Raw genomic sequence first — 23,209 nt, 5'->3', positions numbered from 1 at the left:
ACTAAGAGAGTTGAACTAGACTGCTCTAGATCTAGAATCAAGAACTCTGAGCGTTAGTTGTAAAGAGGTGACAAGAAGGGTTAATAACTGGAGACAAGGACCACATGGTGATTTGGAGTGTAGGGACAGATGTCTGGACTCTGTAGGCTAATGAGAGCAGATTGGATGTGACTCACACAAAAAGCCAAGGACAAGCAGAAAGCTCTGATTAGCTTTGGAAAGCCATCCTGCTCATTGCTGAAGAAGGACAGAAAGGTCTTCTGCCTTTGGACTCTACATTCCCACTGTTAGGCATATATACCCCAAAGATGGTAAAGACAGAAAGAAATGCTCCATGGTCACTGAAATATTAATTGTAACATTTTTTGGAGCAGCAGAGAACTGGAAACAAAGGAGATGCCCCTCTTCTAAATGAATTATGGTCTGGCAGTGTAAGAAACTGTGAATGTGAAGAATTCAGGATGGTGATGGGGTGTCCAAAAGATCCCGAGTGGCCTTGAACCGCCCTGAGAGAGCTGGCCTTCCTGTTCATAGATAGGGAAATCTAAAGAGCACAGATGGAATATCAGATCCCATTTGGGGTACAATAACTGAAGAAGAACTTTGATAAGTTGGGGAGTGTTGGGGGGAGGAAAACCAGCTTCGAGAAGGGCCTTGAATCTATGCCAAGAGAGGATGGACTGAAGAAGTAGGCATGTTTAAACTGAAGAGAGAGAATTAAGGCGTGTACAATGGCATCTTCAAATATTTGACCAGCTGTCTTGTGGAAGAGGGATCAGACTCTTCTGTTTGATCACCATGGCAGCTCTCTGGGTAGAAGCTGCCACTGGGCAAATCTAGGCTTGAGATAAGGGAAGACTTCTGAAGAGTTAGGGCTGTTTGAAAGTGGGTCAGGCTGCCTGGGGGCTTATGGGCTTCCCCTCACTTGAGTTCTTCGAGCAGAGGCAGGATGACTAGATAATACAGTTGGGCAGATTTATTGGGTCCCTTTCACCCCTGAAAATTCTGGCTCTGCGCCCATCCACAGAGCCCTTTCAAGCATGCAGAATTTGCCAGAGCTCCCACCCCTAGCACATCATTTCCTCACCAGGATAAGGGCTCTGCCTAGGGCTTTGGGGGAAGAGACACCCTATAAAAAGGTGACTGGCAATTTTAGGAAGGAAGGAGCGCTGTTAATCCCTGGTCTATAGAATCAAAAAATAATAATATTTCTTAATAATATTAATTATTAATTAATAATATTATTAATAATATTGATAATAAAATATAATAATATTTCTTATCTCACAGTCGTATTATAAGGAAAGCATTTTACAAAAGGCTTTAGAAATTTGGTTTTTCTTTCCTTTAAGAAGTTAGCTGCAGTTTAGCAGAAGCTACAGGTACCCAGGGAGGTGGTGGAATTCCTTACTGGAGGTGGAGTAATGTCACATTCTAAAGGCCCAAAATGGCAACAAAAGGAGCCTAGAAAAGAACTGTACATAAAGCATCATTTTAGAAGAACAGTGTGCTAGCTTGGTTTGCAGATGCAGGTAACTGATGTTACACTGTCTCCTTCCTGCTTCCCCTTATCTCCACTCACAAAGACTGCCATAGTTCAAACGCTCTTCCTCCATCACCTGGACAGGCGAGGTAGCTTTCTGACGGTCTCCCCGGCTTCCAATCTGTCATCCACCTGGCTGCCAGATAAATATTCCTCACACTGTTCTGACCCTGCCACTCCCCTGCTCACAACTCCCTCATAAGCCCTCTACTGTGGCTCCCACTGGGAAGAGTTGCTATCTTCTCCCTCACCCATAGCCCTCTGAAATTAGTTATCAGATTTCTAATCAGTCAGTATCCTTTATCCAATGGGTTATGTACTGAGAGACCCTGAAGATTACAGAAGAAACTGGACATGTATTTCCCACCCTGAAGGATCTCAAGCCCAGCGTGACAGTTTCATGAGAGCAGAGCAGAGCAGAAGCCATGCTAAGCAAGGCTGGGAAGGAGACTGAGATAGAAGAAAGATCTTTGCTTTCACAGAGGCCACATGTATTCAAAGAATTACAATACTAATGAGACTATGAAAGAATTGAGGAGACTTTAAAGATATCAGGAAAGTTTTGTGAACTTCAAAGAGGAAGAAATCCACCAGAAATTGGGGGGAGGGGTGGCGCAGAGAATCATGGGAAGCTTTATGGAGAAAGAAGCAGTAAGCTGAGCCTTGAAGAATGTCTGTGAACACATGAAGATGGAGAAGGCGTTGCCAGTGTATGGGTTGCTCTGGCTTCCTCAGCTGTAAGATGGTGGTGATAGTAGCATCTACCTCCCAGGCTGGCAGGGAGAATCATATGAGATAGAGGCTTTGCAGTCTTAACATTCCATGTAAAAATGACCTCTTAGCTGCAGGGATTGTGCTGCTCTCCCTGCTTTCATTTCCCACTGACCCCCTGCTCACCCCAGCCCACAGGTTTCTCTCCCTTGCTCCCAAAGCAGTAAACCTCTATAACTGTTACTGGGCATTTCTGGTCAGGCTTCCGCCCAGCCTTGGCAGAATCCCCCATGCTGAGGAGCCTGGGGGGAGGGTTCCTGGCAGGGGGCAGGTGGGGTTTCCTCCAGAATTTACTGCCCATCCAGCCTCAGGCTAATTGTCCATGTGTACAAGTCTTCTCTCCAACAGATCACAGGCTTCCTCAGTGACAGGACCTGAGAGGCAGTCATCAAGTGTTTATTGTTTAGTAGAGGGGAGTCCTTGAGTAGAGGTTTGGGGCCCCCAGGTCATTGGGGCTGGAGTCAGAAGGGCTCCCAAAGCCTCCATGCCTTTGTCTTTCCATTACTCCATCCTGCCAGCCCTCCCCCATCGCAGCCACCCTCCTGTCAGCAAGGCACACCCCAGGCTTTCCATACTTCAGGCCATTCATTGGGAGCTATTAAGAATTTATTAAGCACGTACTGTGTGTTGAGGACTGGGGACACAAGTATGAAGAAGGAGTTCCCAAGGAGTTTGCCTTCTGATGGGACAGACAGTAGAACCCATGAAAAAGTCATTAAGTGCAAGGTAGTTTGGGAGGGAGGTGGGTGGAGATGGAGAAGATGGGGTGCTTGAGCCACATCTTAAAGGAAGAGGGGTTCTGAGGGCACTCCAGACATGGGAGCAAAGGCAGGAATTATTTCATTTTTGTATTTCTATTCCTATTACCTGCACAGTGCCTGGCACACAGTAGGTACTTCATAAAGCCTTGTGACGGATTCATAATGGGTAGCTGGACCCTCTTGCCAGCCTCCTGTAGACACCTGACTTAGGAACAGGTTTCAGCTTACTTGACACTCTGCCAGGTTTCAAACTTATGAAATACATAATAGATTAGCCTTTAAAAAAATGACAACAGTAGATCAGAGCTATAATTATCTCTGGATCCCTGCAGTCATTTTCAAGTGGCTTGCCTTGAGCCTCCCTACCCTGTGACCCCAGAACCACCTTCCAGGGGAAAGGGAAGATTTGGCCCTGCTGGTCAGCATCCAGGAATCCTCCAGGTGAACCTCTTTTTCTGCTCCTTGGGTGGTTCTGCTTCATGAAAGTGTCCTGGGAGGATAGCTTAGGCCCACTTCAGCCTGAGTTGTAAGATGCTTATCACATCTGTTGATCAAATCTTCAAAGGTTTCTCCCAAAGTCTGGATTTCCTGAGGTCACAGGGATTCCATCCAGTCCGAGAGGAGCTACAAAGGAAGATGTCCTCTTTGAGAGGGAGGGAGTTTCCACTGGTGTTGGGGAGAGGGGCCCTCTCTCCCTCTCTGCCTGGGCATTGTGTCTCTCTCCTGTCTGGGTTGTGCTGGAGATTTGTCCCAGAGCCTGAGGCAGCCTGCAGACTTTCTCCTCAGACACAGCTGGAATTGTGGAAGAAGGCATTCCTAGACACCAGCTCACTGCCTGGCTGGTGGAGTGGAGCTGTGTGAGATGTCAGGAGACATTATACTCACAGACTCAGTGCAAGGGCTGTTTGGTGATCTCCCGGAGAGCCTGAGGCCATAGCTCTGATGGAACCAGCAAAGGGAATTGACTAATGCCAGACCTAAAGTGGGGACCCCTTTCCTTGGATCAAATTACAGGGGGGTTGAGCAAATACTTTATTGAACAGTTGTTGCCTCTCAGCTGGAAACTAGCTGCTGCCCAGCTTGGGCTACCTCCTACTGTTATCTCCAGTGAAGGGTGCCCCTCAGTTCTCCCAGAACCCTGAGTATGGGAGATCTCTTGGGTCATTGTGTTTGATCAACACTGGGTATTAGAGCTGAAGGTTATCCAGCCCAACCACTTCATTTTACCAATGAGGAAACTGAGGCCCAGACAATCGTAAGGCTTCACTCAGGGCACATGGACAAATTAGTGGCAAGTTATCAGGATGCTAGTGGATAGAGTGCTAGACCAGGAGTCAAGAAGATCTGAGTTCAAATCCAGCCTTAGACACTTATTAGCTGTGTGGCCCTGGGCAAATCATTTCACCATTTGCCTCAGTTTCCTCATCTGTAATAATGAACTGGAAAAGGAAATGGCAAACCACTCTAGTATCTTTGCTAAGATAGACCCCCAATGGAGTCACCAGGTCAGACACAACCGAGTGATGACAACAGTCAGAATACCCTTTAAGCATTATAAAAATGTCCACTTTAATGGGTCTGTATGTTCATGATCTGGGGATGTCTTCTCTACCAGTGCAGATGACAGTAGGGGGATTCTTCAGTGCCCTAACCTTTCCCTGCCCCCCTCCTCATTTTTTAAAAGGCCCTTAGCACACCAGAGGCCTTTTTCTAACTGGATGCTTTCTTGGTACCAGCGTGACCCTTGGGTTGTCCATCTGTTTTCCTTGACTCTCCCAGTATGAGTTGCTTACATTTCCTTGATGTTCTCTCTTAAAGCCCTTCCTGTGCTAGGGCCATCAGCAATAAAATATCGATGCATTATATGTCTGCTCATGTCCACCAGACAGCTCCCCTTTGCCCTTTGGGTTGCCTAACATTTGTATTCTCAGAGATTGTGGAGTCCCATAATTCCCATCCATGTAGCATCTCTGCGAGAATGTTGGTATTTAGAAAGATGGGAGCAGCTTTGTGTTGGGGGATTGTTATTCAGTGATGATGATAATAACATAATTATTGTCATAACATAATTATTTGGAACAGATCAATGGAGGCCTGAGAGTTTGATTCACCAGGTCTCCTGATTTCCAGTCAGATATCGTTTCTGCTACTCCATGTATCAAACATTTACTGATTGCCTGCTCTGTGCAAGGCACTGATCCATCTACACAGGAGGGGGTGCAAAGAGAAAGGGGCATAATCCCCACTCTGAAGGAACTTGCCATCCATAGGGGAAGTAGATGGGCACCGATAACTATTGAAATGTGGAAGATCTGTGTGCAGAGGTAAGAGCCCTAAGAACATAGCACTAGGGACACTGGCCTAAAGAGGCCCAGGGTTGTGGAGCTGGTATTTGAACCCAGAGCCCTGGACTCCAAAATGCAGGGCTCTCTCCACTGCCCCATGAGGACAGCATAGTGACAAGAGTGTACTTTAGCATTGTAAGGTTCTTTCTTAATAGCTGATAAAAGGCTAGGATCTATTACGACTCCCATTTTACAGAAGACTCGGTAAATTGAGATTTTGAGAAGTGCATCACTTTCACATGGTCATTGAGCTAAAAAAATCACTGGGGCTAGTACCTAAGTACAGATCACATGAGATCATATATGTGACATGCTTTGTAACCCTCATACGAATGTCACCAGTACTGGGTCTGCAGGAACCAAGGATCCTTTTATTTATACCATGTGTCCACTCAAAAAAAGGGGTACAGAGGCATAAAATATTAGAGCCAAAAGGGACTCCACCCTGGAGGCCTGGAAAGATTTTTTAAAAATTTTATTAATAGCTTTTGTTGTTATATGCTCAAATTTCCTACTGTGTCCCTTCCCCTTCCCTTTTCCCAGAAAGGAATCCCTTAAAACAAAGAATTTGGGAAAGATTAATTTTAATGAGTCCAGGGATGAGGGAAGGGAGGTAAAGGACTAACTTCATTAAGTCCCCACATTATGTGCCTTGCTTTGTGCACTTTACAGATCATTGTGAATGGCCCAGATATTATAGGAGAGAAACCTGGAAGACAAGGCTTGTGGAGTGACTTTGGCTAAGACCAGCCTGTTCATCTCCACTCATTCTCACTGATGGTCTCTGGTGGGGTTGGTTGGCACCCACTCTGCAAACATACTCTTTGGCATTTCTACCCCAGAGTACTGGGGCCATTCTCATTGACCAGAACTAGTGAGGATGTCAATGCAAAGAGAAAAGGCAGGCAGACTCAAGCTACAGAAAACATCTGTAAAATGTGTCCTGTTTTGTGAGGGCAGTTCTTGCCATTCCCAGAGCTGACTCTGCAACTTTGCATCAGTTGGTTTATATAAATCTGCCCAGGCTTCTCCGTAGTCATCATATTTCATGAAGTGATAATTTGTAAAATGCTTAGCTGAGTGTGTGGCACATAGCAGGTGCTTAATAAATGGCTGTCACTGTCTCCCCTTGTTTCATCCAGCAGAGTCCTATTTTAGGACATGCCCATTCCACCACTGGTTTAGCCATTCCCCAGTGGAAGGTAAATTAAGCCGTGTTTTCTCTCAGTTTTCCCCCACCCTTAGTCACTGAGTGGGTGTTGCCTCAGACAAACTGAGGCCTGGGAAAGACCTTCATTTAGAAGGCCAAGGTTACCGTCACCTATTGGACTTCAGTGACTGGAGGAGAGAGGGAGGTCCACCACTTGAATCCAGTTCAGGAGCAAGTCAAAATATGGCCCTTGTGATATCACCGGTCCTCTTCAAGAAGGAAGGACAAACAAGCTGACAAACATTATCTTGTCTGATCCTCACCACAACCCTGGGAGGTAGGTGCTGCTATTACCTTCATTTTACAGTGACTTGCCTAGGGCCACACAGCTAGTCATTTTTTGAGACTGAATTTGAACTCAGGTCTTCATGACTCTAGACCTGCCAGTCAGTTAAATCCACTGTGCCACCTAGGTAAGATGAGGGAAGGCTTCTGGAAGAGAAGAACCTTGAGGAACGGGCAGGATTTTGAAAGTAAAGCTAGGAGTTAAAGGTGAAGGGGCCATGTGAGTAAGGGCAGGAGGACTCGTGTTCTGCTCTAACTCAGGTAAGTGCGGAGCTGATGGGAACGCAGAGTCACTGAGGCAGGGAGATTTCCCCAAGGAGTCTTGGGGTTCGGGTTTAAGCTCCGAGAGCTGGAGCGACGTGTTTCGACCTGACCGTCCTACCTGCAGGAGCCCTGGTCTCTTCACGGGTACGTTGGGAGTTTCACAGCTGTTTTTGGAGTGGGAGATGTTTGGCAGATTTAAAAGTACTAGAGATACCTGAGTTAGTCTTGTCACCTACGGAGGTGTCCAAGGTTTCCAGGAGCTTTAGGTACAATCCAAGTTGTAAATGAGTCATTTTACAAATGAGGAAACTGAGGCTCAAGGCAGAGAACAGAATGTGCAGCCGGTGATGGTGACCCCCTGACTCCCACACCTTCCTGCGGCTTTGACTTCAGAATCTACCGAACTGGGGGAGGGGGAAATGGGCCCGGGGTAAACAGCGCAGTATTTTCCTCCCTCGTTTCCCATTTTCTCTGGATCCTTTGCAGCCGTCCCAGTGCCTTGCACATAGTAGGTGCTTTCCTAAAAGTCTTGCGAGCCTCGGGATTCCCATGCCAGCTGCGCCGGGCTGGGCCGGGCTGGGCCGGGCTGGGCCGGGCTGGGCTGGGCTGGGCTGGCCTGGCCACGCCACACTCACTCCAGCTCCCGGCCCGGCTCGGCTCCGGCTCGGCTCCGGCTCCGTCCGTCTGTCTCTGCTGTCTCTCCCCGCCCCGCCTCCCCCCTGGGGCTGCCCCAGCGTCTCTGCACAGCCCCGGACCCTGCCTCCCCCACCCCTCCCTGGGGAGCGGCCCCGCCCCTTCCTCCGCCCGCCCCCCTCCCCGATTCGGGGGCGGTGCCCGAGGAGAACGCTCCCTTGACAGCCAGCCTCTGCCCAGAAGAGAATGCCCTCCGCCTCCCGAGGGGGCGAGGGGGGCCCTCAGCGCGGCAGCTTGGGGTCATGAGCCCCCCGCCGGGCGGCCCGGAGCCCCGGAGGCAGAGGTGAGGGAGGGCCGGGACGTGCCATGTAGCTGCCCAGGACAGGTTGGCCCAGCCCGAGCCTGCTGAGCCAGTGTTGGAGATGGGCGCTTACTGGTCCGTGCCGGCTTACTTCACTTCCAGAGATCCTTTTCGGTGAGTGGCCGCCGGTGCCTTTCTCCAGCCTGTGGGCAGGGGTGGGCAGACTGGGAACTGGGCCGGGGAAGGGGCACAGGCCCTCGGGGGCCGGCTTGGTGGGCCCAGGTCACCCCCATGCCTGCCGCCCAGGTGGCCGCCCAGCTGCCTCTCCGATGCCTCTCCTGCTAGGCCCGAGCCCTTTACCTGGCTTGGGCATGTGGGTGGCCAGGCCTGCGGCTGGTCTGGCCGGGAGCCTCCAGAGCTGGCCCTTGGTCACATCAAGGCCCCAAGCACTTCCTAGCCGGTCCTGGAACCTCGGAGGTAATCTGATTAGAGGAGGAAATGCGCCCTAGATTTCCATGTGCAGGGGTTCATCACTTACCCTAGGACTCCCAGATAAGTAGTAGCAGAGCCCAGCCTCGAGTCCGGTGCTGTCCTCCACGACCACGGAGCCCAGCTCTTATCTGTGGGCATGGCTGAGGGAAAACTTGTCGGCAGAGGGGAAAGGGCTGAATTCCCATTCCTTAGAGGTTTCCAAGCCAGGCCCTCTTCGTGGCCTATTAGAATCCTTGGCAAGGCCGTGATCCTTGACCAGCAGGATTTAAGACCAACATTTCCACATTCACACTCTAGATGCCAATTTCTAGAATATCTGAAAGGTTTAGGTAATACCCCTACCCATCCCCCCCACCATTGTTCTCAGCAGGGAGTCCCACACTTTCTTAGGTGTTTTATGGGGAAGTGACCCCAAAGATTGGGAGCGACTCCTCGTTTGGAGCTCTGGGTAGGGAGGGGTTCAGATCTGTTTTGCAGTGGATGAGGTATGACTTGTTTCCTCCCTCTCTGGTTTACACCTTACCTCACCCCACCCATCTCTGAATTGAGGCTGCTGAAGGGGGTTTCAGGCCCTTAGGGCCTTCTGAATGGAGCCGTTCCTGGCTGGGGTGTGGTTTGTTTTCCTTAGACTCTGGGGAAGGTTGGGGACGCCTCTTCCTTGCAGGTGGCCAAGTCACCTTCTCCCAGCTGCACTAGTAGGAGCTTCAGATCCTAGGTGAAGAGGGGCAACCCTGGGGCCTGAGAGAGCCCTCAGGAAAAGGGCAACATGTTTAACATTTGTTAAACTCTGAATCAAAAACAGCAACTATGTCCAGTCAGGTTCTCTTGGAATTCTGTGGTTTGGGAATCCTGGGATCTCAGATGAAGATGCTGTTAGTAGGGGCAGATTCAGCTCCAAAATCCCAAATCCAGATCTTTTGTCAGTTTCTCCAGGCTGCCTCCATTCCTAGACATTTGTTCCCGCACCCCCACCCTTGTTTCTTCTCTGGCCTAGGCAGCTGGGCCTGGGGTCAGGAAGACCTGAGCCCCAGTCTAGCATTGGACATTGGCTGGCTGTGTGACCCCTGACAAGTCGCTTAACTTCTGTCTGCCTCAGTTTCCTGATCTGTAAAATACCTGAACCTCCCGGCGTTGTTTTGAGGATCAAATGAGACAAAATTTATAATACATTGATAATACAATACATATAATATAATACATTATAATACATTTAGCACACAGTAGGTGCTTAGTAAATGCTTATTTTCTTCCTTGCCTCCTTTCGACATGGAGGGAAAGGGTTGCCATTTTTCTCCCTGGTCCTTGTTTGATCAGGGGTAGCCGATGGAGGTTTGGCCTTGCTGATAGTACCTCTAAGTGACTGATAGACTGAATGTGTCTGTGTCTGTTGATCCAGGCAGGATACTCTCTGGAGAGGAAGTTCCTAGAAGAAATGTTTGTAAGTAGCTTGTGAGGACAGGTTTTGTCCCAGGGACCGAAAGGAGCTGGATGTTAAGGAGTTGGTAGCTTAGGTTTAGGGGTCTCTGATTTCAAAATCTCTTGCTTGTCCCCAATGAAACAGCCTTTAATTAGGAAAGCTGCCGATTCTGACTCTGTAGTTCTTCCAAGCACATTTCCTCCCCAGGCCTCAGTTTCCTTTCTGTAAAATGAGGGGATTGGGCTAAATGACTTCCAAGAATGCCCTTGATCCTCTCCCAGGGCAGTCCCTTCCTGGCTGTAGTCATAGGTGGCTTCCTAGTCTCCCTTCCCCTTGCCTCACAGGGTTATCAAAATGATGGGGAGTGTTCCCCAAGCACTAACAAGTTGTAAAGTGCTTCACAAACGTTTCTTCATTTAATCCTCACAGTTGGCCTGGGAGGTATGGGGGCCATTTTTGTCCCTGTTTTACAGTAGCTTGAAGCAGATAGATATTAGGAAATGTTTTGCAAGTCATAAAATAGTATTAGATCTTGTGATGTAATGATCATTCACGTGTATCTTCATTTTGGAGAATGGGATGGGGGAATTGCTCATTCACTAGAAGTTTTCATGTGTTTCTTCTTAGAGCTCAGGAATGTGGTGTCCCATGGGATCTGTGGCTCTCTCAAGGTTGGCCCTTCCTCAGACCAAAGTGAATTTGAAGCTTAGCTCCCTGGGCCAGAGAGCTCAAAACCGGAACATTTGGGTTCAGTGTGATGACCCTCAATGGCATCTGGCTGTCCTTGTGTTCCCAGGCTTTCTGTTTGTCCAGCTGGGAAGCCCAAGATAGTTAGGCCTGGCCTATCCACTCCCCCACCCTAAAGCCCTAGACCAGAACTTTGTTGAATTCCTCAGGCCTCAGGGGGTGGGAGTTGAGGAGAGTGACCCTCTGCTCCATCGAAGGCTATCTAAGCTGGGGTGCATGGGCCCCCTTCCCCTGGAGCTGTTGCCAGTAAGTCCCAGGGCCTATACTGGAGCCTCAGTGCTGGGATAGCCCCTGGAATGATGCACCCAGATTCCGGGGGCCAGACTGGGATGGGGCGGTACTTCCATCCTAAGGAATGTAATTACCCTGTTTGGCTAACTCTGGTCTCTACTCCAGATAGCTGGATGTCTCACCCCATCCCCCCCATAAAACCATTTGCACTGGGCTGTTGGTGTAATTACGAACTGTGCCTTGGTTGAAGAACAAAACCCAAATTAGACCATTATTCACAAAGCAGGATTTGTCACCTGACCACTGGAATTCACCCCAGGGATCCCCCACAAGCTGAGCCCAGGATCTGGTTGGTGTTCCCTTGTTCAGCAGCAATTGGGAGGGAAGATGGCTGAGGAAGCAGCCCATCTGGCTCTGCAAGGCCAGCCAGAGGCAGCTTGTTCCAGCTTTCTGAGCTCAGTTTCCTGCATCTGGAAATGAGAGAGTTGAACCTTCAGTCCAGAGCTAGCAAACTAAGATTTGTGTGACCTTGAGCAAGTCACATGACTTCTCAGCTTCCTCATCTCCAAGAGGTCAATAATAACACTTTTATGTGACCCACTTCACTAGATTCTTCTAAGGAAAGCTGTTTAGTATTAGGGAAATCTTAACTTCTGAGGTCCATCTTTCATTCTCTTAGAACCCAAAGGGAAAAAACTCCTGCCTGTTTTGCTCTGGGGAATGAAGTCCCAGGAATTCCCCTTCCCCCCCCAGTGGATTTGTACTGGGACATTCTTCACTTCCATTCCTGCTGAATTCTGATTTTTCTAGGACCTTGAGGTCTGGCATTGAGAAGAACGTCAGGCCTTTAGGAATGTTCTAAGGATCGTGCCCCTGTCTTGTGCTGCTCTAGAGCCCAGTCCTGGGCACTCATGGTAGATGCAGGATAGTTGTTGCCAGAGGGAAGGCAGTTCTTTTGGGATAATCTCCTGCCCCGCTCAGGGGGTGGTGTGGATAGTGGCCTTAGAGTCAGTGGCCTCAGTGCGAGTCTGGGTGACTCTGGACAAGCCTCCTCACTTCTCTCAATGTGTTTCACAAACATCTGTACAGAGAGGAGGAGGAGGATGGCTGCACGGACCACATGGGGTTGTGGTGAGCGTCAGGTGAAATGATGTACGCTGAGCACTTTGCCAGCTTGAAATACACTGATTGGTACTGTGTTGCCCCAGCCAAGGCCTAGACTCTGACCCAGGCCAACTGGCCAGGAGGAGCCCTGTTAGCCCTGCCGAGGCTGGGTCCACAGTGAGCGGCCCTCTGGGGTGAACCTTCTTCACTGGGGACTTTCAACTTAGGCTTCTTTTTTGGGTAACTACTTCAATATAACTGACTTCTTTTACAGTCCTCTTCTGTTTTATTTTGTGCATTTACAAACATGCAGTATGCAAACAAGGGGCCCAGCAAGGTCAGGCGCCCCTCCTCTGAGAGCGGTTCTCCTTCTGATACTAGGCCCACAGATGGGATTGTATCATCTCCCCAGGAGGGACTTGCACAATTTTAGAAGACTCATGCATTTTTGTCTGCCGGATCTTGAACCTTTTGAAACTTTTTCTTTGGTTTTCTGTCTTTCCCTTTTCCCTTCCTGCTTGTTTTATTAATGCACTTTATTTAAACCCTGTAGCATCTGCTTCTTGGTGTTAGGTTTTCCTTGCTACATTATCAGTTGACCAGCCAGCCTTCTGGTGAGGAGCCATTGAAACAATGATCCGTTTCCAGGATTCCTATGTTTCTGGCTTGCTAAGACTTAGCTAGTTTGAATGAGCGAACATAGCCAGGGTCTGGACAGGCATCATATAAGACTTAAGTAGAATAACACTCCCCTTTAGACTCTTCTGGCCTTCTTTCGAGTTATCTAGGCCTTCTGGGACAGGAGGGAGCTAGTAGGCCCTTGTCTAATTGTCTCCCATAGTCTTCCTTGGCCTGTCAGAGCTTTGGCCATTTATCTGGACTTTAAGGGCATCCATCTTGTAGAGCCACCTCCAAGTATTCGATACAGACGCCATGTGCCACTCTCTTAACCAGGCATTCTTCAGAATGAGCTGACTCGTCTTCTACTTGTCTGTACTCGTCTCTCCCTGATACCCCTCCCTGCCTTGGGCTCACCCAACCAGGGAAGTTTACCACAAACATAAGCAGGATATTGGCAGTGGAGGGGAGGACATGTTCTCATTCTCCTCTTGCCCTCTGGCTCTCCTGTACACATACCACTGGGAGGGTGGGACAGGTCCCAGGCCTCTGGCCTGGCTCCTCTAATGAGCATGTCACGTGGACCCCTCTCTCTCCTGAAAATAAGAGGGTTACATGAGACTGAAAGTTGGAAAGGGATCTTAGAAGCCATTTTACAGAAGAGTAAGCTGTGGCCAGGTAATTTGCCTGTGTCATCCAAACAGTAACATCTGAGTTTTGAAGCCAGGTCCTCCAACTCCAATATACAATGATCAGTAAGAACCAAGGCTGGGAGGTGGAGCAGTGAAGGAGTTGGGTTTGAGCCTTGAACAGCAGGCAGTATTTTGGATAGGTGAAGAGGAGGTTTATTCCAGTGGGAAATGGTATCAGGAGATTAGGAGGGGCATCATGGGACATAAGGCTAGAAGGTTAGGCATCACTCAGCTTTGGCTTTGGCTGTCTTTCACTAGGACTTAACTGGTTCAGGGATATTTTCTCTCCCCAGCTAGACCATCAGATCCCACAGCACATGAACCACAAGCCTTGAGTTCTGGCCACTCAGAGCACTTTGCATAGTATACCATGGACATCCCTTCAAGACCAGCCCGGAGCTGAACAGGGATTTCTCCTGTAATATTCCTGACTGGTGTTCCACCAGCCTGTCCTTGAAGCTGCCCACAGAGAAGCAGCTCAAAGGGGCTCCATCAGTATGCACTAAGTCCCTTAGCACTCATTGCGGCTGTTCTCTTTTTATCTTTATTAACCCTAAGAGTTGCCTTAGGAGGCCTTTTTCTAACTGGATACTTTCCTGGTACCAGTGTGACTGTTGGGTTGTCCATCTATTTTCCTTGACTCTCCCTGTATGACTCGCTTACATTTTGTTGATGCTTTCTCTTAAAACACTTCTTGTGCTAGGGCCATCAGTAGTAAAATCCAGCAGCTAGGTGCTGCAGTGGCTAGAGCACTAATGCAGGAGTCAGGAGGACCTGAGTTCAAATCTCACCTCAGACTAGTTGTGTGACCTTGGGCAAGTCACTTAACCCCAGTTGCCTCATCCTGGGTCATCTCCAGTCATCCTGATGAGTATCTGGTCACTGGACTCAGATGGCTCTGGAGGAGAAGTGAGACTGGTAACCTGCCAGCTATCCCTCACTCAAAACAAAGTCAAGTGCGAGTCATGTCATCATTTCTCTGATGGCATAGTCTTCTTCAGCAACAAAGGATGGACACACACACTGAAGTAAGGAAATATAAGGCAATGTGAGGGGACTTTCTCTGCTGAGGGCTGTCTTTTGTGAGTTTTCCCTCACAGTGAGATATCTCTCTGTCTCTCCAGTTTGGATGACTGTTTGAGGGGCAGAAGGGGCAGGTGGTAAAGTGGATACAAGGCCTAGAGTCATGAAGACCCGAGTTCAAATCCCACCCCAGATGCTTCCTAGCTGTGTGACCCTGGCCAGGACAGTTCATTGCTGTCTGCCTCAGTTTCCTCATCTCAGGATCAAATGAGATCATATTTATAGAGCTCTGCAAACCCGAAAGTGCCACGGAGGTGCCAGCTAGGGGAAGAGCAGACTCAGTTCTGAGCTTTCATGACAGCCCAGCCACAGTGGAAGATGCTAAGGATGGGTCCTGATGGTGACAGAAATGAAGTCAATTCAGTTCAGAAAGCATTCATTAAACACCTACTGTGTTCCAGAAACCATGTTTGGCTTTGGAGAGCCAAACCCAAAACAATAATTGTCTCTCACCTTGAGGAGAGTCTGTTCTTCTTGGGGTAAACAGTGTATGCCCACAAAAGTAAATATAAAATTCTAAGAGATACAGCCTATTTTGAGGGGTGGGGAGGAGGGAAAGACCAGACTGAGGGATCAGGAGGAGCCACTTCTGGGAGCCAACCTTGGAGCTGATCTTTGAAGGGATCAAGGAGTATGAGGATCCTGTGTGCAGGAGATGGCATAGGCGTCCAAAGGCTGCTATGTGAGGAGAGGATAATGGGCAATTTCAGAAAGGGGGACAGAAGATGACCCAGGGAAGGCCTGGATTTAGTTTTTAGTCTCTCGATGACTACATTTTAATATAATTGGTCTCCTTTATAATCTTATGTATTATTTTTTGCATTTAAGATGTTATGAGAAGGGATCTGTAGGTTTCCTCAGATTACCCAAAGAGTCTGTGGCTCCCCCAAAGAATATCTGTAGACCTCTCTAGCTCTCTTTCCCTCTGTGCTATCTAAAATTCTTCACTAGAGTTTTAATCCAATGCCTCTTTGTTGGCATGAGGATGATCTAGGCTTTGTGGAGTCTCTGCCAGGAAACCACATGTCTCTAGCAAGCTAGAAAGATCTTGAGTCGGTCTCAGACTTGTGTGGTCCAAGGATCAGCCTAAGGTCTAGAGAGACCTCCTTCCTGGGGGCCAGAGAATAAAGAGTAGAACAGAGTAGAGTCCGTGCTTACCCCTGGGACTTGCCACAACGCTGGATTACTGACGGGTCCATGTGGACTCACTGGGTGGCTGGATGCATTCATGAAGAGCCTACTGTGTGCAAGACCACTAAGTGTGAGAGTAAAGGGAACAGAGGGTCTGAGAGGGCTGGCCCCTTGAAGGACTAGAATAGACCACAAGCTGAATGTGAACTGAGATCAGCATGAAGGCTCATGCTGGAATGGGTGGGAACAGCCGAAGCTGTGGCCTGGCCATGTAGGGCTCATCACTGGCTCCTTTGAGGAGGAATCGTTAGACACAACCCTTTCTCTCTCTCAGCTTTGACTTGGAGAGAACGGAATCAGTCTTTCCACCAAAGATGCTGGACATGGAGACAGAAAACCCAAGATGGATTTCAGTTGGTCAGTCAATCAGCAGGCGTTTAACAAAGACCTGCTGTGTGCCAGGCACTGCTAGTGTTACCCATGTAGCCATGACAAAGGTCGGTTTCCTCTGCTGGAAAATGGAAAGAATCCAAGTGCTGGCCCTGTCACAGGGTGTGGTGAGAAAATATGGGTAATGATGACCAATCCCTGAACCAGGAGCAGTCCCCCATGGGTGGGGGCCTCCACAGAGTCCCCAGTATTCGATCTTCTCTTTCAGGTGTTCGGAGTGTCAGGATCCTCTTACCAACTGGTACTATGAAAAGGATGGGAAGCTTTATTGCCACAAGGATTACTGGGGAAAGTTTGGGGAATTCTGCCATGGCTGCTCGCTGCTCATGACTGGACCTGCCATGGTAAGGACTCACTTCTTCCGTTAGTCCTCTCCTGGACTGTAGGACGTTGAACAGTTCTCTCCAATTGCTTACATGTTCCTCACCTTCCCAAGCCTTCTGCCACCTAGGGCTTCTCCCACTCAAGGGAAGTACCCCAAGGAAAAACGGGCCTGGGCCTTATGGGGTACCCCCAAAAGGCCTGAGAGCGAAGGGGAGCCCCAAGACCCAAGGCCTAGTGGCATAAAGGGGCCACGTCTGTCACAGAGAGTGGGCTTAGAGAGAAGTGGAAAGTGAAAAGGTGAGAGGAATCAGAGCAAGCTTTCAGAAGGAGCTGCACAGCCCCATCCCTGAATGTCATGATGACAGTTCTGACCTCAAGGAGCTTGGACTCTGAGGGAGGATAAGACATGGACAGACATCAACATGATGGGGCAACGGAGGGAGCCATGGGAGTTAAGTGAGAAAGGCAAGGTCACCTTCAGCTGGGAAGATCAGGGATAGCTGAGCTGGGCCTGGGAGGAAGGAGAGGCTTTGAGCTGGCCAAGACAAGGGCAGAATTCAGTGCTGGTCTTGGGGGAGCCTCCACAGATGAACCATGCTAGTAGAGGACAGGCTGGGCCATCCCTGGAGGGGACCAGGCAGAGGCCTCCTAAGAGAACAAAGTAGAAAGGCATTTCCCCTCTCAGTGAGGCAGGTGGGCACTGCTCAAGGGAATTTCCTCAGAGAGGGACCTCTTGGGACTCCCATTGCTAGGAGCTTTCCATGATTTCAGGTGTCACCAGATGGCACAGGACTACCTTCTTGCCAGGCCACAGTCACTGCCTGGGCGGGAACTCCTGGTTTAGGAAGGTGAAACAGACTTTCCTGCAAAGCCAGGGACTGGAAGGGAGAAGTCACTCTGTAGGGCCTGGCCAGGATAGCCAGCTGGGTTCAGGCACCCCAGTGCTAGCACCATAGCATGTAGCTACAGCTCTGGTGCAGTATACTGGCTGGCCAGTTTGTAGGCCTTACCCCCTTCACTGCCCCACTCTGGGGAAGTGCCCCCTGGCAGTGCCAGGGCCTTGGTGGGGCTCAGAGGGCATAGAATAGATTCTGTGCAACAAGGGAATACAGCTTCCTTTGCGAGGGAGATTCCCAGCTCCTGACCCTTGGCCTTCCTCTAGGGTCTGGGCTCTGGAGTTTCTGGGATTCTTTGCTAATGACCTCAGGAAGGGAAGAGGATCTGGGTGTCACACACCGTGAGGGAAGTCCCAGCTGCTAAGTCTTAGGGTTGTGGGTCTAGAGGTAACAGAGTGGATAGAGAGAGTGTTGGATTTGGAATCAGTATGTGACTTTTACCTCTAAGCCTCAGTTTCCTCTTCTGTAAAATGGAAATAGATACCTATATTCCCTACCTCACAGTGTTGTAATGAGGTGATATTTAGAAAATATTTTGGAAACTTTAAAGCAGCCAGGGTCCAGGATTTCGCCTAACCCCGGGAACTTGTTTCTTTTAATATTTTGACAGTTGTGTTTTAGTAGAATTGATTGGTTTTGCAATTCTTTGATGTTTATTTTGTATATTTAAAAATATGATTTCTGAGAAGGGTCCATAACACCAAGAAGGTTAGAAGAGCCACTGATCTAGTCCAGTCCTTTCATTTTACAAATGAGAAAGTGGAGACCCAAGAGGGTCATTTGGCCTCTGCCCAGGCTTCCACAAGTCCAGGGTGATGAGTGGGGAAACAGGAGAGCCAGAAGGCCTGAGTAAGGACTCTGCTGCTCCCAGGCCATAGGGGCCTCCCTCCCCACACTGAAGTCCTTTGCTTCCCTGATGCCAGGGCTCTCTCTGCTGGGCTCTTGTCTTCTCCATTGGGTCAGGATGATCATTTGCAATGTGGAGACAGCTTCAGGGTACAGAGGGGAAAAGGAAGCGGCTGCCCTTTGTGCCACCCCTCTGGGTGTAGGTTTGCTAGCCCAGATGGTGGGGGCTGGGTGGACTGGGTCTGATGGCTCACCCTCAAGTAAAGACTGTGGGAAGAGCCCTGGGGGAAATGGAAAGATGTAGAAAAGAATTTCTGCCTTTATTAAGCCCCTACCATGTGCCAGGGACTGTGCTAGACTCTGGGTTGTGGTTGTAGCTTGTCCTTCACTCTCAAAGAGGACCATGACGTAAGGGAGGTGATGCTGTGACAGGCAAGTGAGGCAAGACTGTGCAGAGTCACCAACCTCACTCTCCTCTGGAGCCCTCTGGGTCCTGTGGCCTGATATGGATTGGGATGACTGGAGATGGCCCAGGATGCAGTGGGGGACCTTGACCTTTTAGACCCTGGGAGTGATGGGGCAATAAGAAAGAAACAGACCCCCTCCTAGGAAGCTCACAGGGAAGAAAGCAAGGATACACACACACACACACACACACACACACACACACACACACACACACACACACACACACACACACACACACTTCAAAACAGGAAAAGGCCAGGTAGCTGGGGGAGGGGGCAGGGAGAGAAAGAGCAGTAGTTGGGTGAGTATCAGAGAACAGGAAAGACTCTAGGCAGAAGAAGGTGCCTGAGGTGCTTCCTGAGGCAGGGGTGAAGAGGGGGAAGGCCTGCCAAGCATGAGGGACAGCCAATGCAAAGGCAGTGAGATGGCGTGGTTGGGATGGAGGTGAGGTGATGGGGGTGACAGCCGAGCAGTGTGCCCCAGAAGCCAGAGATGTTTGGATGGGGCTTTAAGCTTTAGTTGCTTTTAACTGCACTGAGACTTTTGGGACACCCTGCATTTGATCCTGAAGGACTTCCTTGGTGGGCAGTTCCTATCAGAGACCAGAGGCTGACTTCTTGCCCAATGCCTCTGAGGCCCCTGCCTGCTGAGACTGGGGGACTCAATAGAAGGATGTAGATATTTCCCCTGTTTGATCCAGAACCCCTTTGGTGAGTGGGCAGGAATGTCGTTCAGCATCCGTGTGCTATAATGAGGCATGTCCTGCCCTGCTCTGCTGCTGGGCCCACTCCCCAAAAGTCAGTGTGCCAAGCATTCAGATTATAGTGAGGCTCTTCTTAGCACTAAGACATTGGGAACCATCAGGTGTCCTGGATAGAAGGAGACCTCTCACATCTCCCTTCCTTCCCACATAGGTAGCTGGAGAATACAAGTATCACCCAGAATGCTTTGCCTGCATGAGCTGCAAGGTGATCATTGAAGATGGAGATGCGTATGCCCTGGTTCAGCATTCCACTCTCTACTGGTAAAGTGATGGCAGATGATGCTCCTTGTCCTTGTACCCCACAAAGAATCTGGGTTGGGGGAGATGGCATTTTCACAAGCCCCAACCCACTTACTCATCTCTAAAATGACCTGCCTACCTCAAGGAATTGTTTTAAGAATAAATTGAGAACATCGACATGAAATGACTTGGTTGTACTAACACTATTACCCTCCAGCCCACCTCTGCCAAGAGGCCTGGATCCAGAGGTGGCAGAGCACCTGAGTGTTGTGTGGGACCTTTCAGCATCATTTAGGGTCTAGGTCACTGAAAAGGAGTGATGGGGATGGGGATTGGCAGGGCTGGTTTGGAGGGAGTAAGAAGTCAGCTTATAGGTTGTCTTGTCTGTGTAGTGGCAAGTGCTACAATGAGGAGGTACTTACGCCCATGTTTGAGAGGCTGTCCACGGACTCTGCCCATGACCAGCTACCGTATTCCGTCACTCTCATCTCCATGCCAGCCACCACTGATGGCAAGAGAGGCTTCTCTGTGTCCATTGAGAGTGGCTGCTCTGACTATGCCACTACTGTACAAGTGAATGAGTGAGTAGCCAAGACTGTACTGAGGTGGGCCTGGAGCCTTTCAGAGCCCCAGGCCGTCCCCAGCACCTGCCTGATATGGAATCCTTCCCTATAGCTACCCTCCTTGCCTTCCCCTTCTGTGTGTCCACTAGCCCTAGGCCTTAGACTTGGGAAAGGTGAAATGGGGCCAGAGGCCCAAATTGTTGGATCAGTCATCCTACAGGTAGGCAGGTTGTGCTGTCCCGAGAGAGGGGGAAAGAAATGTCCAGGCATCTGTGAGTCTGCACAAAGGAAGCCCCTCTTGAATCAGCATCTACATGAATTGGTCCAAGGACCACTTTGCCCTGACCTCTTCTCCCATTGCATTTCTGTCTGTTTAGGGTCAGCCGAATGCACATCAGCCCTGACATCCGAAATGCCATCCACCCAGGGGATCGGATTCTGGAAATCAATGGGACCCCTGTTCGAACCCTGCGGGTAGAAGAGGTATGAGTCTGGTGCCTTCCCCTGTGTCTAGAAAATAATTGGCTGACTTAAGGAGAAGGAGTGGGTCCAAATCTTCCAAGCTTGCCTGTCTTTCCCTGGTCCATCCTCCTTCTCCTTACCACCACCACCACCCCCCCCCAGCCTTTCTGGACTTGGTAATGAGATGGGGGGAGCAGAGTGAGGCAGCATGGTGGCTTGTAGACCCTGAACACAGGGGTTTGGACACTTGTGACCCTGGGCATGCACTTTCTCTCTGTGGGCCTTAGTTTCCTTACTTGTAAAATAGAGACCTAGATGATCTCTAGAGTCTCTCCCAGTTCTAATGTCCTATGATTCTCCTCTTGAGACACTGATGATTTCCTGCTTCCACTTGACTAAGCAAGGTAAAGGAGAGAAGAGGCCATTAGGAAGCCTGTTTAGATAGTGCAGGGTTAGCTGCTATGAGACCAAGCAAAAAGCCCGCTCTGAGAATGGAAACCATCCACAAGAGAACCACAGTCATCAGTCAGAGGGTTGCCTCCTTGTAGCCTGCTCAGCTACGGAAGAGGAAGAGGAAGAGGATGGGAGAAGGTGAGGAGAGGGGATCCTCTCTGGAAGCCCGTGGCTCATTCTGCTTTCACCTTCAGGTGGAGGACATGATTGGGAAGACAAGCCAGACCCTTCAACTGTTGATTGAGCATGACCCCGTCTTCCAGCGGCTGGATCACCTCCAGTTAGACTCCCGGCTCTCCCCCCACATGAAGCCTGTTGGGGTCCCTCATGCCAGGAGCACTCTGGACGTTAAGGAGAACCTGGATGGGACACTGCGAAGGCGATCTCTCAGGTGTGGCCCTGCGTCTCCCCTGCCTCTGCACTGTGCAAGGCCTTTCTCCAGTCTTGCTTCTAGAAGCATGGTAATGGCCTGCTTAGCGGGGCTCCCTGAGTAGCGGTCAGGCTTGACTAGGCAGAGTCTGGGTGTGAGGAGCCTTCTAGACAGGACATGCACAGACTGAGAGAGTTGGAAAGATAGTGAAGGAGCCTCGTTGGCCGTCTGGTCAGACTCTTTAATTGACAAACAATTAGTAAGTATTACTGATTATTCCCGGCACTGTGCCAGGATACAAGCCCAGGAAGGAAACAATCCCTTCTTGCACAGAGCTGACGAAGGCTACTGGGGGTGACAACAGGATGCACCTAAAAAGTGAATAAGCACAAGTACATACAAAATAGCTAAATACAAAGTCATTTAGGACGGAGGGAGAAACCAGGCTTCACCAAGATGATGCTTGATCTACAACTTGGAAGAAAAGAGAGGGACCCTTGGGTATAAAGGTGAGGACAGGAAGCATGGCCATTACAGAGATGAGGAGCAGAGGGGGCCAGTTTGGCTGGATCCCAGAGGGCAGGGGGGTGGGGGAGAACAGTGACCCATGAGACTATGAGGAAAGGCTCTGAAAGGTAACAAAAGGCATTTCATCTCAGAGGCCAGAGGGAACCGCTTGAATGAGATCTGAGCTTGTGGAAATGCCTTTGGTAGTAGTGTGGTGGGTGGACAGGAGGGAGATCAAGCAGGAGGAAGCTGCTAGAATAATTTTTTAAAATACAAATAATTTCTTTATTTTCTGTTTTCAACATTCACTTCCATAAGTTTTAAATTGTTCTTCCCCTCTCTCCCCAAGATGGCATGCAATCTGATCTGGGCTCTACACATACATTCCTATTAAAAATTTTCACATAAGTCACATAGAAGAATTATAGCGAATAGGAGAAACTATGAGAAAAATGAAACATAACAAAGGAGAAAAGAATCTGCTTCATTCTGCAGTCCGACTCCATACTTCTTTCTCTGGATGTTTAAGACATTTGGAAATGTTTTAGGTCCTTGCATTGCTGTGAAGGGCTGTGTCTATCCAAATCAGCCCCTGTACACTGCGCTGTGGCTGTTACTGTGTACAATGTTGTCCTGGTTCTGCTCACTTCACTCAGAATCAGTTCATATCAGTCTTTCCAGATTTTCCCAAAGTCCACCTGCTCATCATTTCTTACAGCACAATAGTATTCCATTACATTCATAAGCCACAGTTTGTTCAGCCATTCCCCAGTGGATGGGCATCCCCTCAATTTCCAGTTCTAGGCCACCACAGAGAGCTGCTACAAATATTTTTGTACATGTGTGACCCTCTCCCATTTTTATGATCTCTTTGGGTACAGCCCTAGAAGTGGTATTACTGAGCCAAGGGTATGTACATTTTTGTAGCCCTTTGGGCATAGTTCCAAATTGCTCTCCCTGCTGGAACAATTTCAGTGAAAGGCAATGGAGGCCTGAAAGAAGGGGGAGCTAGGTAGGGAGAGAGAAGGGATAGCATGCTAGAAAGTGCTGGGAAGTTAGAAACTGAAAGAGTTGGGTTTTGACTGGATATGGGGGATGGAGAAGATGAGTTACCAGAGATGCCAAACTAACAGGCCCTGGAGGCTGGAATCATGGCAGGGCCATTGGTAGAAAGGAGGAAATGTGGACAAGGGAAGGGTTTGACCAGAAAGAAGAATTCTGTTTTAGACCTGCTGAGTT

At 49.3% G+C, this 23,209-nt stretch overlaps 1 protein-coding gene across 4 annotated transcripts in view; it reads left to right on the top strand.

The window, feature by feature from the left end:
• The window catches only part of LIMK2 (LIM domain kinase 2), a 64,593-nt gene that overhangs the window by 26,952 nt on the left and 14,432 nt on the right, over positions 1–23,209 (top strand). For 2 of the 4 annotated variants that reach the window (XR_011965239.1, XM_072599889.1), the window contains exons 3-7: positions 16,287–16,422; positions 19,527–19,636; positions 20,008–20,196; positions 20,556–20,661; positions 21,288–21,484. Coding sequence is in view for 3 of the 4 variants with exons in the window: in XM_072599889.1 (XP_072455990.1) it covers positions 16,287–16,422; positions 19,527–19,636; positions 20,008–20,196; positions 20,556–20,661; positions 21,288–21,484 (738 nt within the window). In the remaining variant the exon portion in view is untranslated. Of the gene's footprint in view, positions 1–8,057; positions 8,288–16,286; positions 16,423–19,526; positions 19,637–20,007; positions 20,197–20,555; positions 20,662–21,287; positions 21,485–23,209 lie in introns of those variants that run through there. The other 2 variants (XM_072599890.1, XM_072599892.1) reach the window with 2 other exon arrangements.

The sequence above is a fragment of the Notamacropus eugenii genome, chromosome 4, assembly GCF_028372415.1.
Source record: "Notamacropus eugenii isolate mMacEug1 chromosome 4, mMacEug1.pri_v2, whole genome shotgun sequence".
NCBI lineage: Eukaryota > Metazoa > Chordata > Mammalia > Diprotodontia > Macropodidae > Notamacropus > Notamacropus eugenii.
Note: the sequence above shows the minus strand (reverse complement) of the source record. Positions and strands in the feature narration are given on the sequence as shown.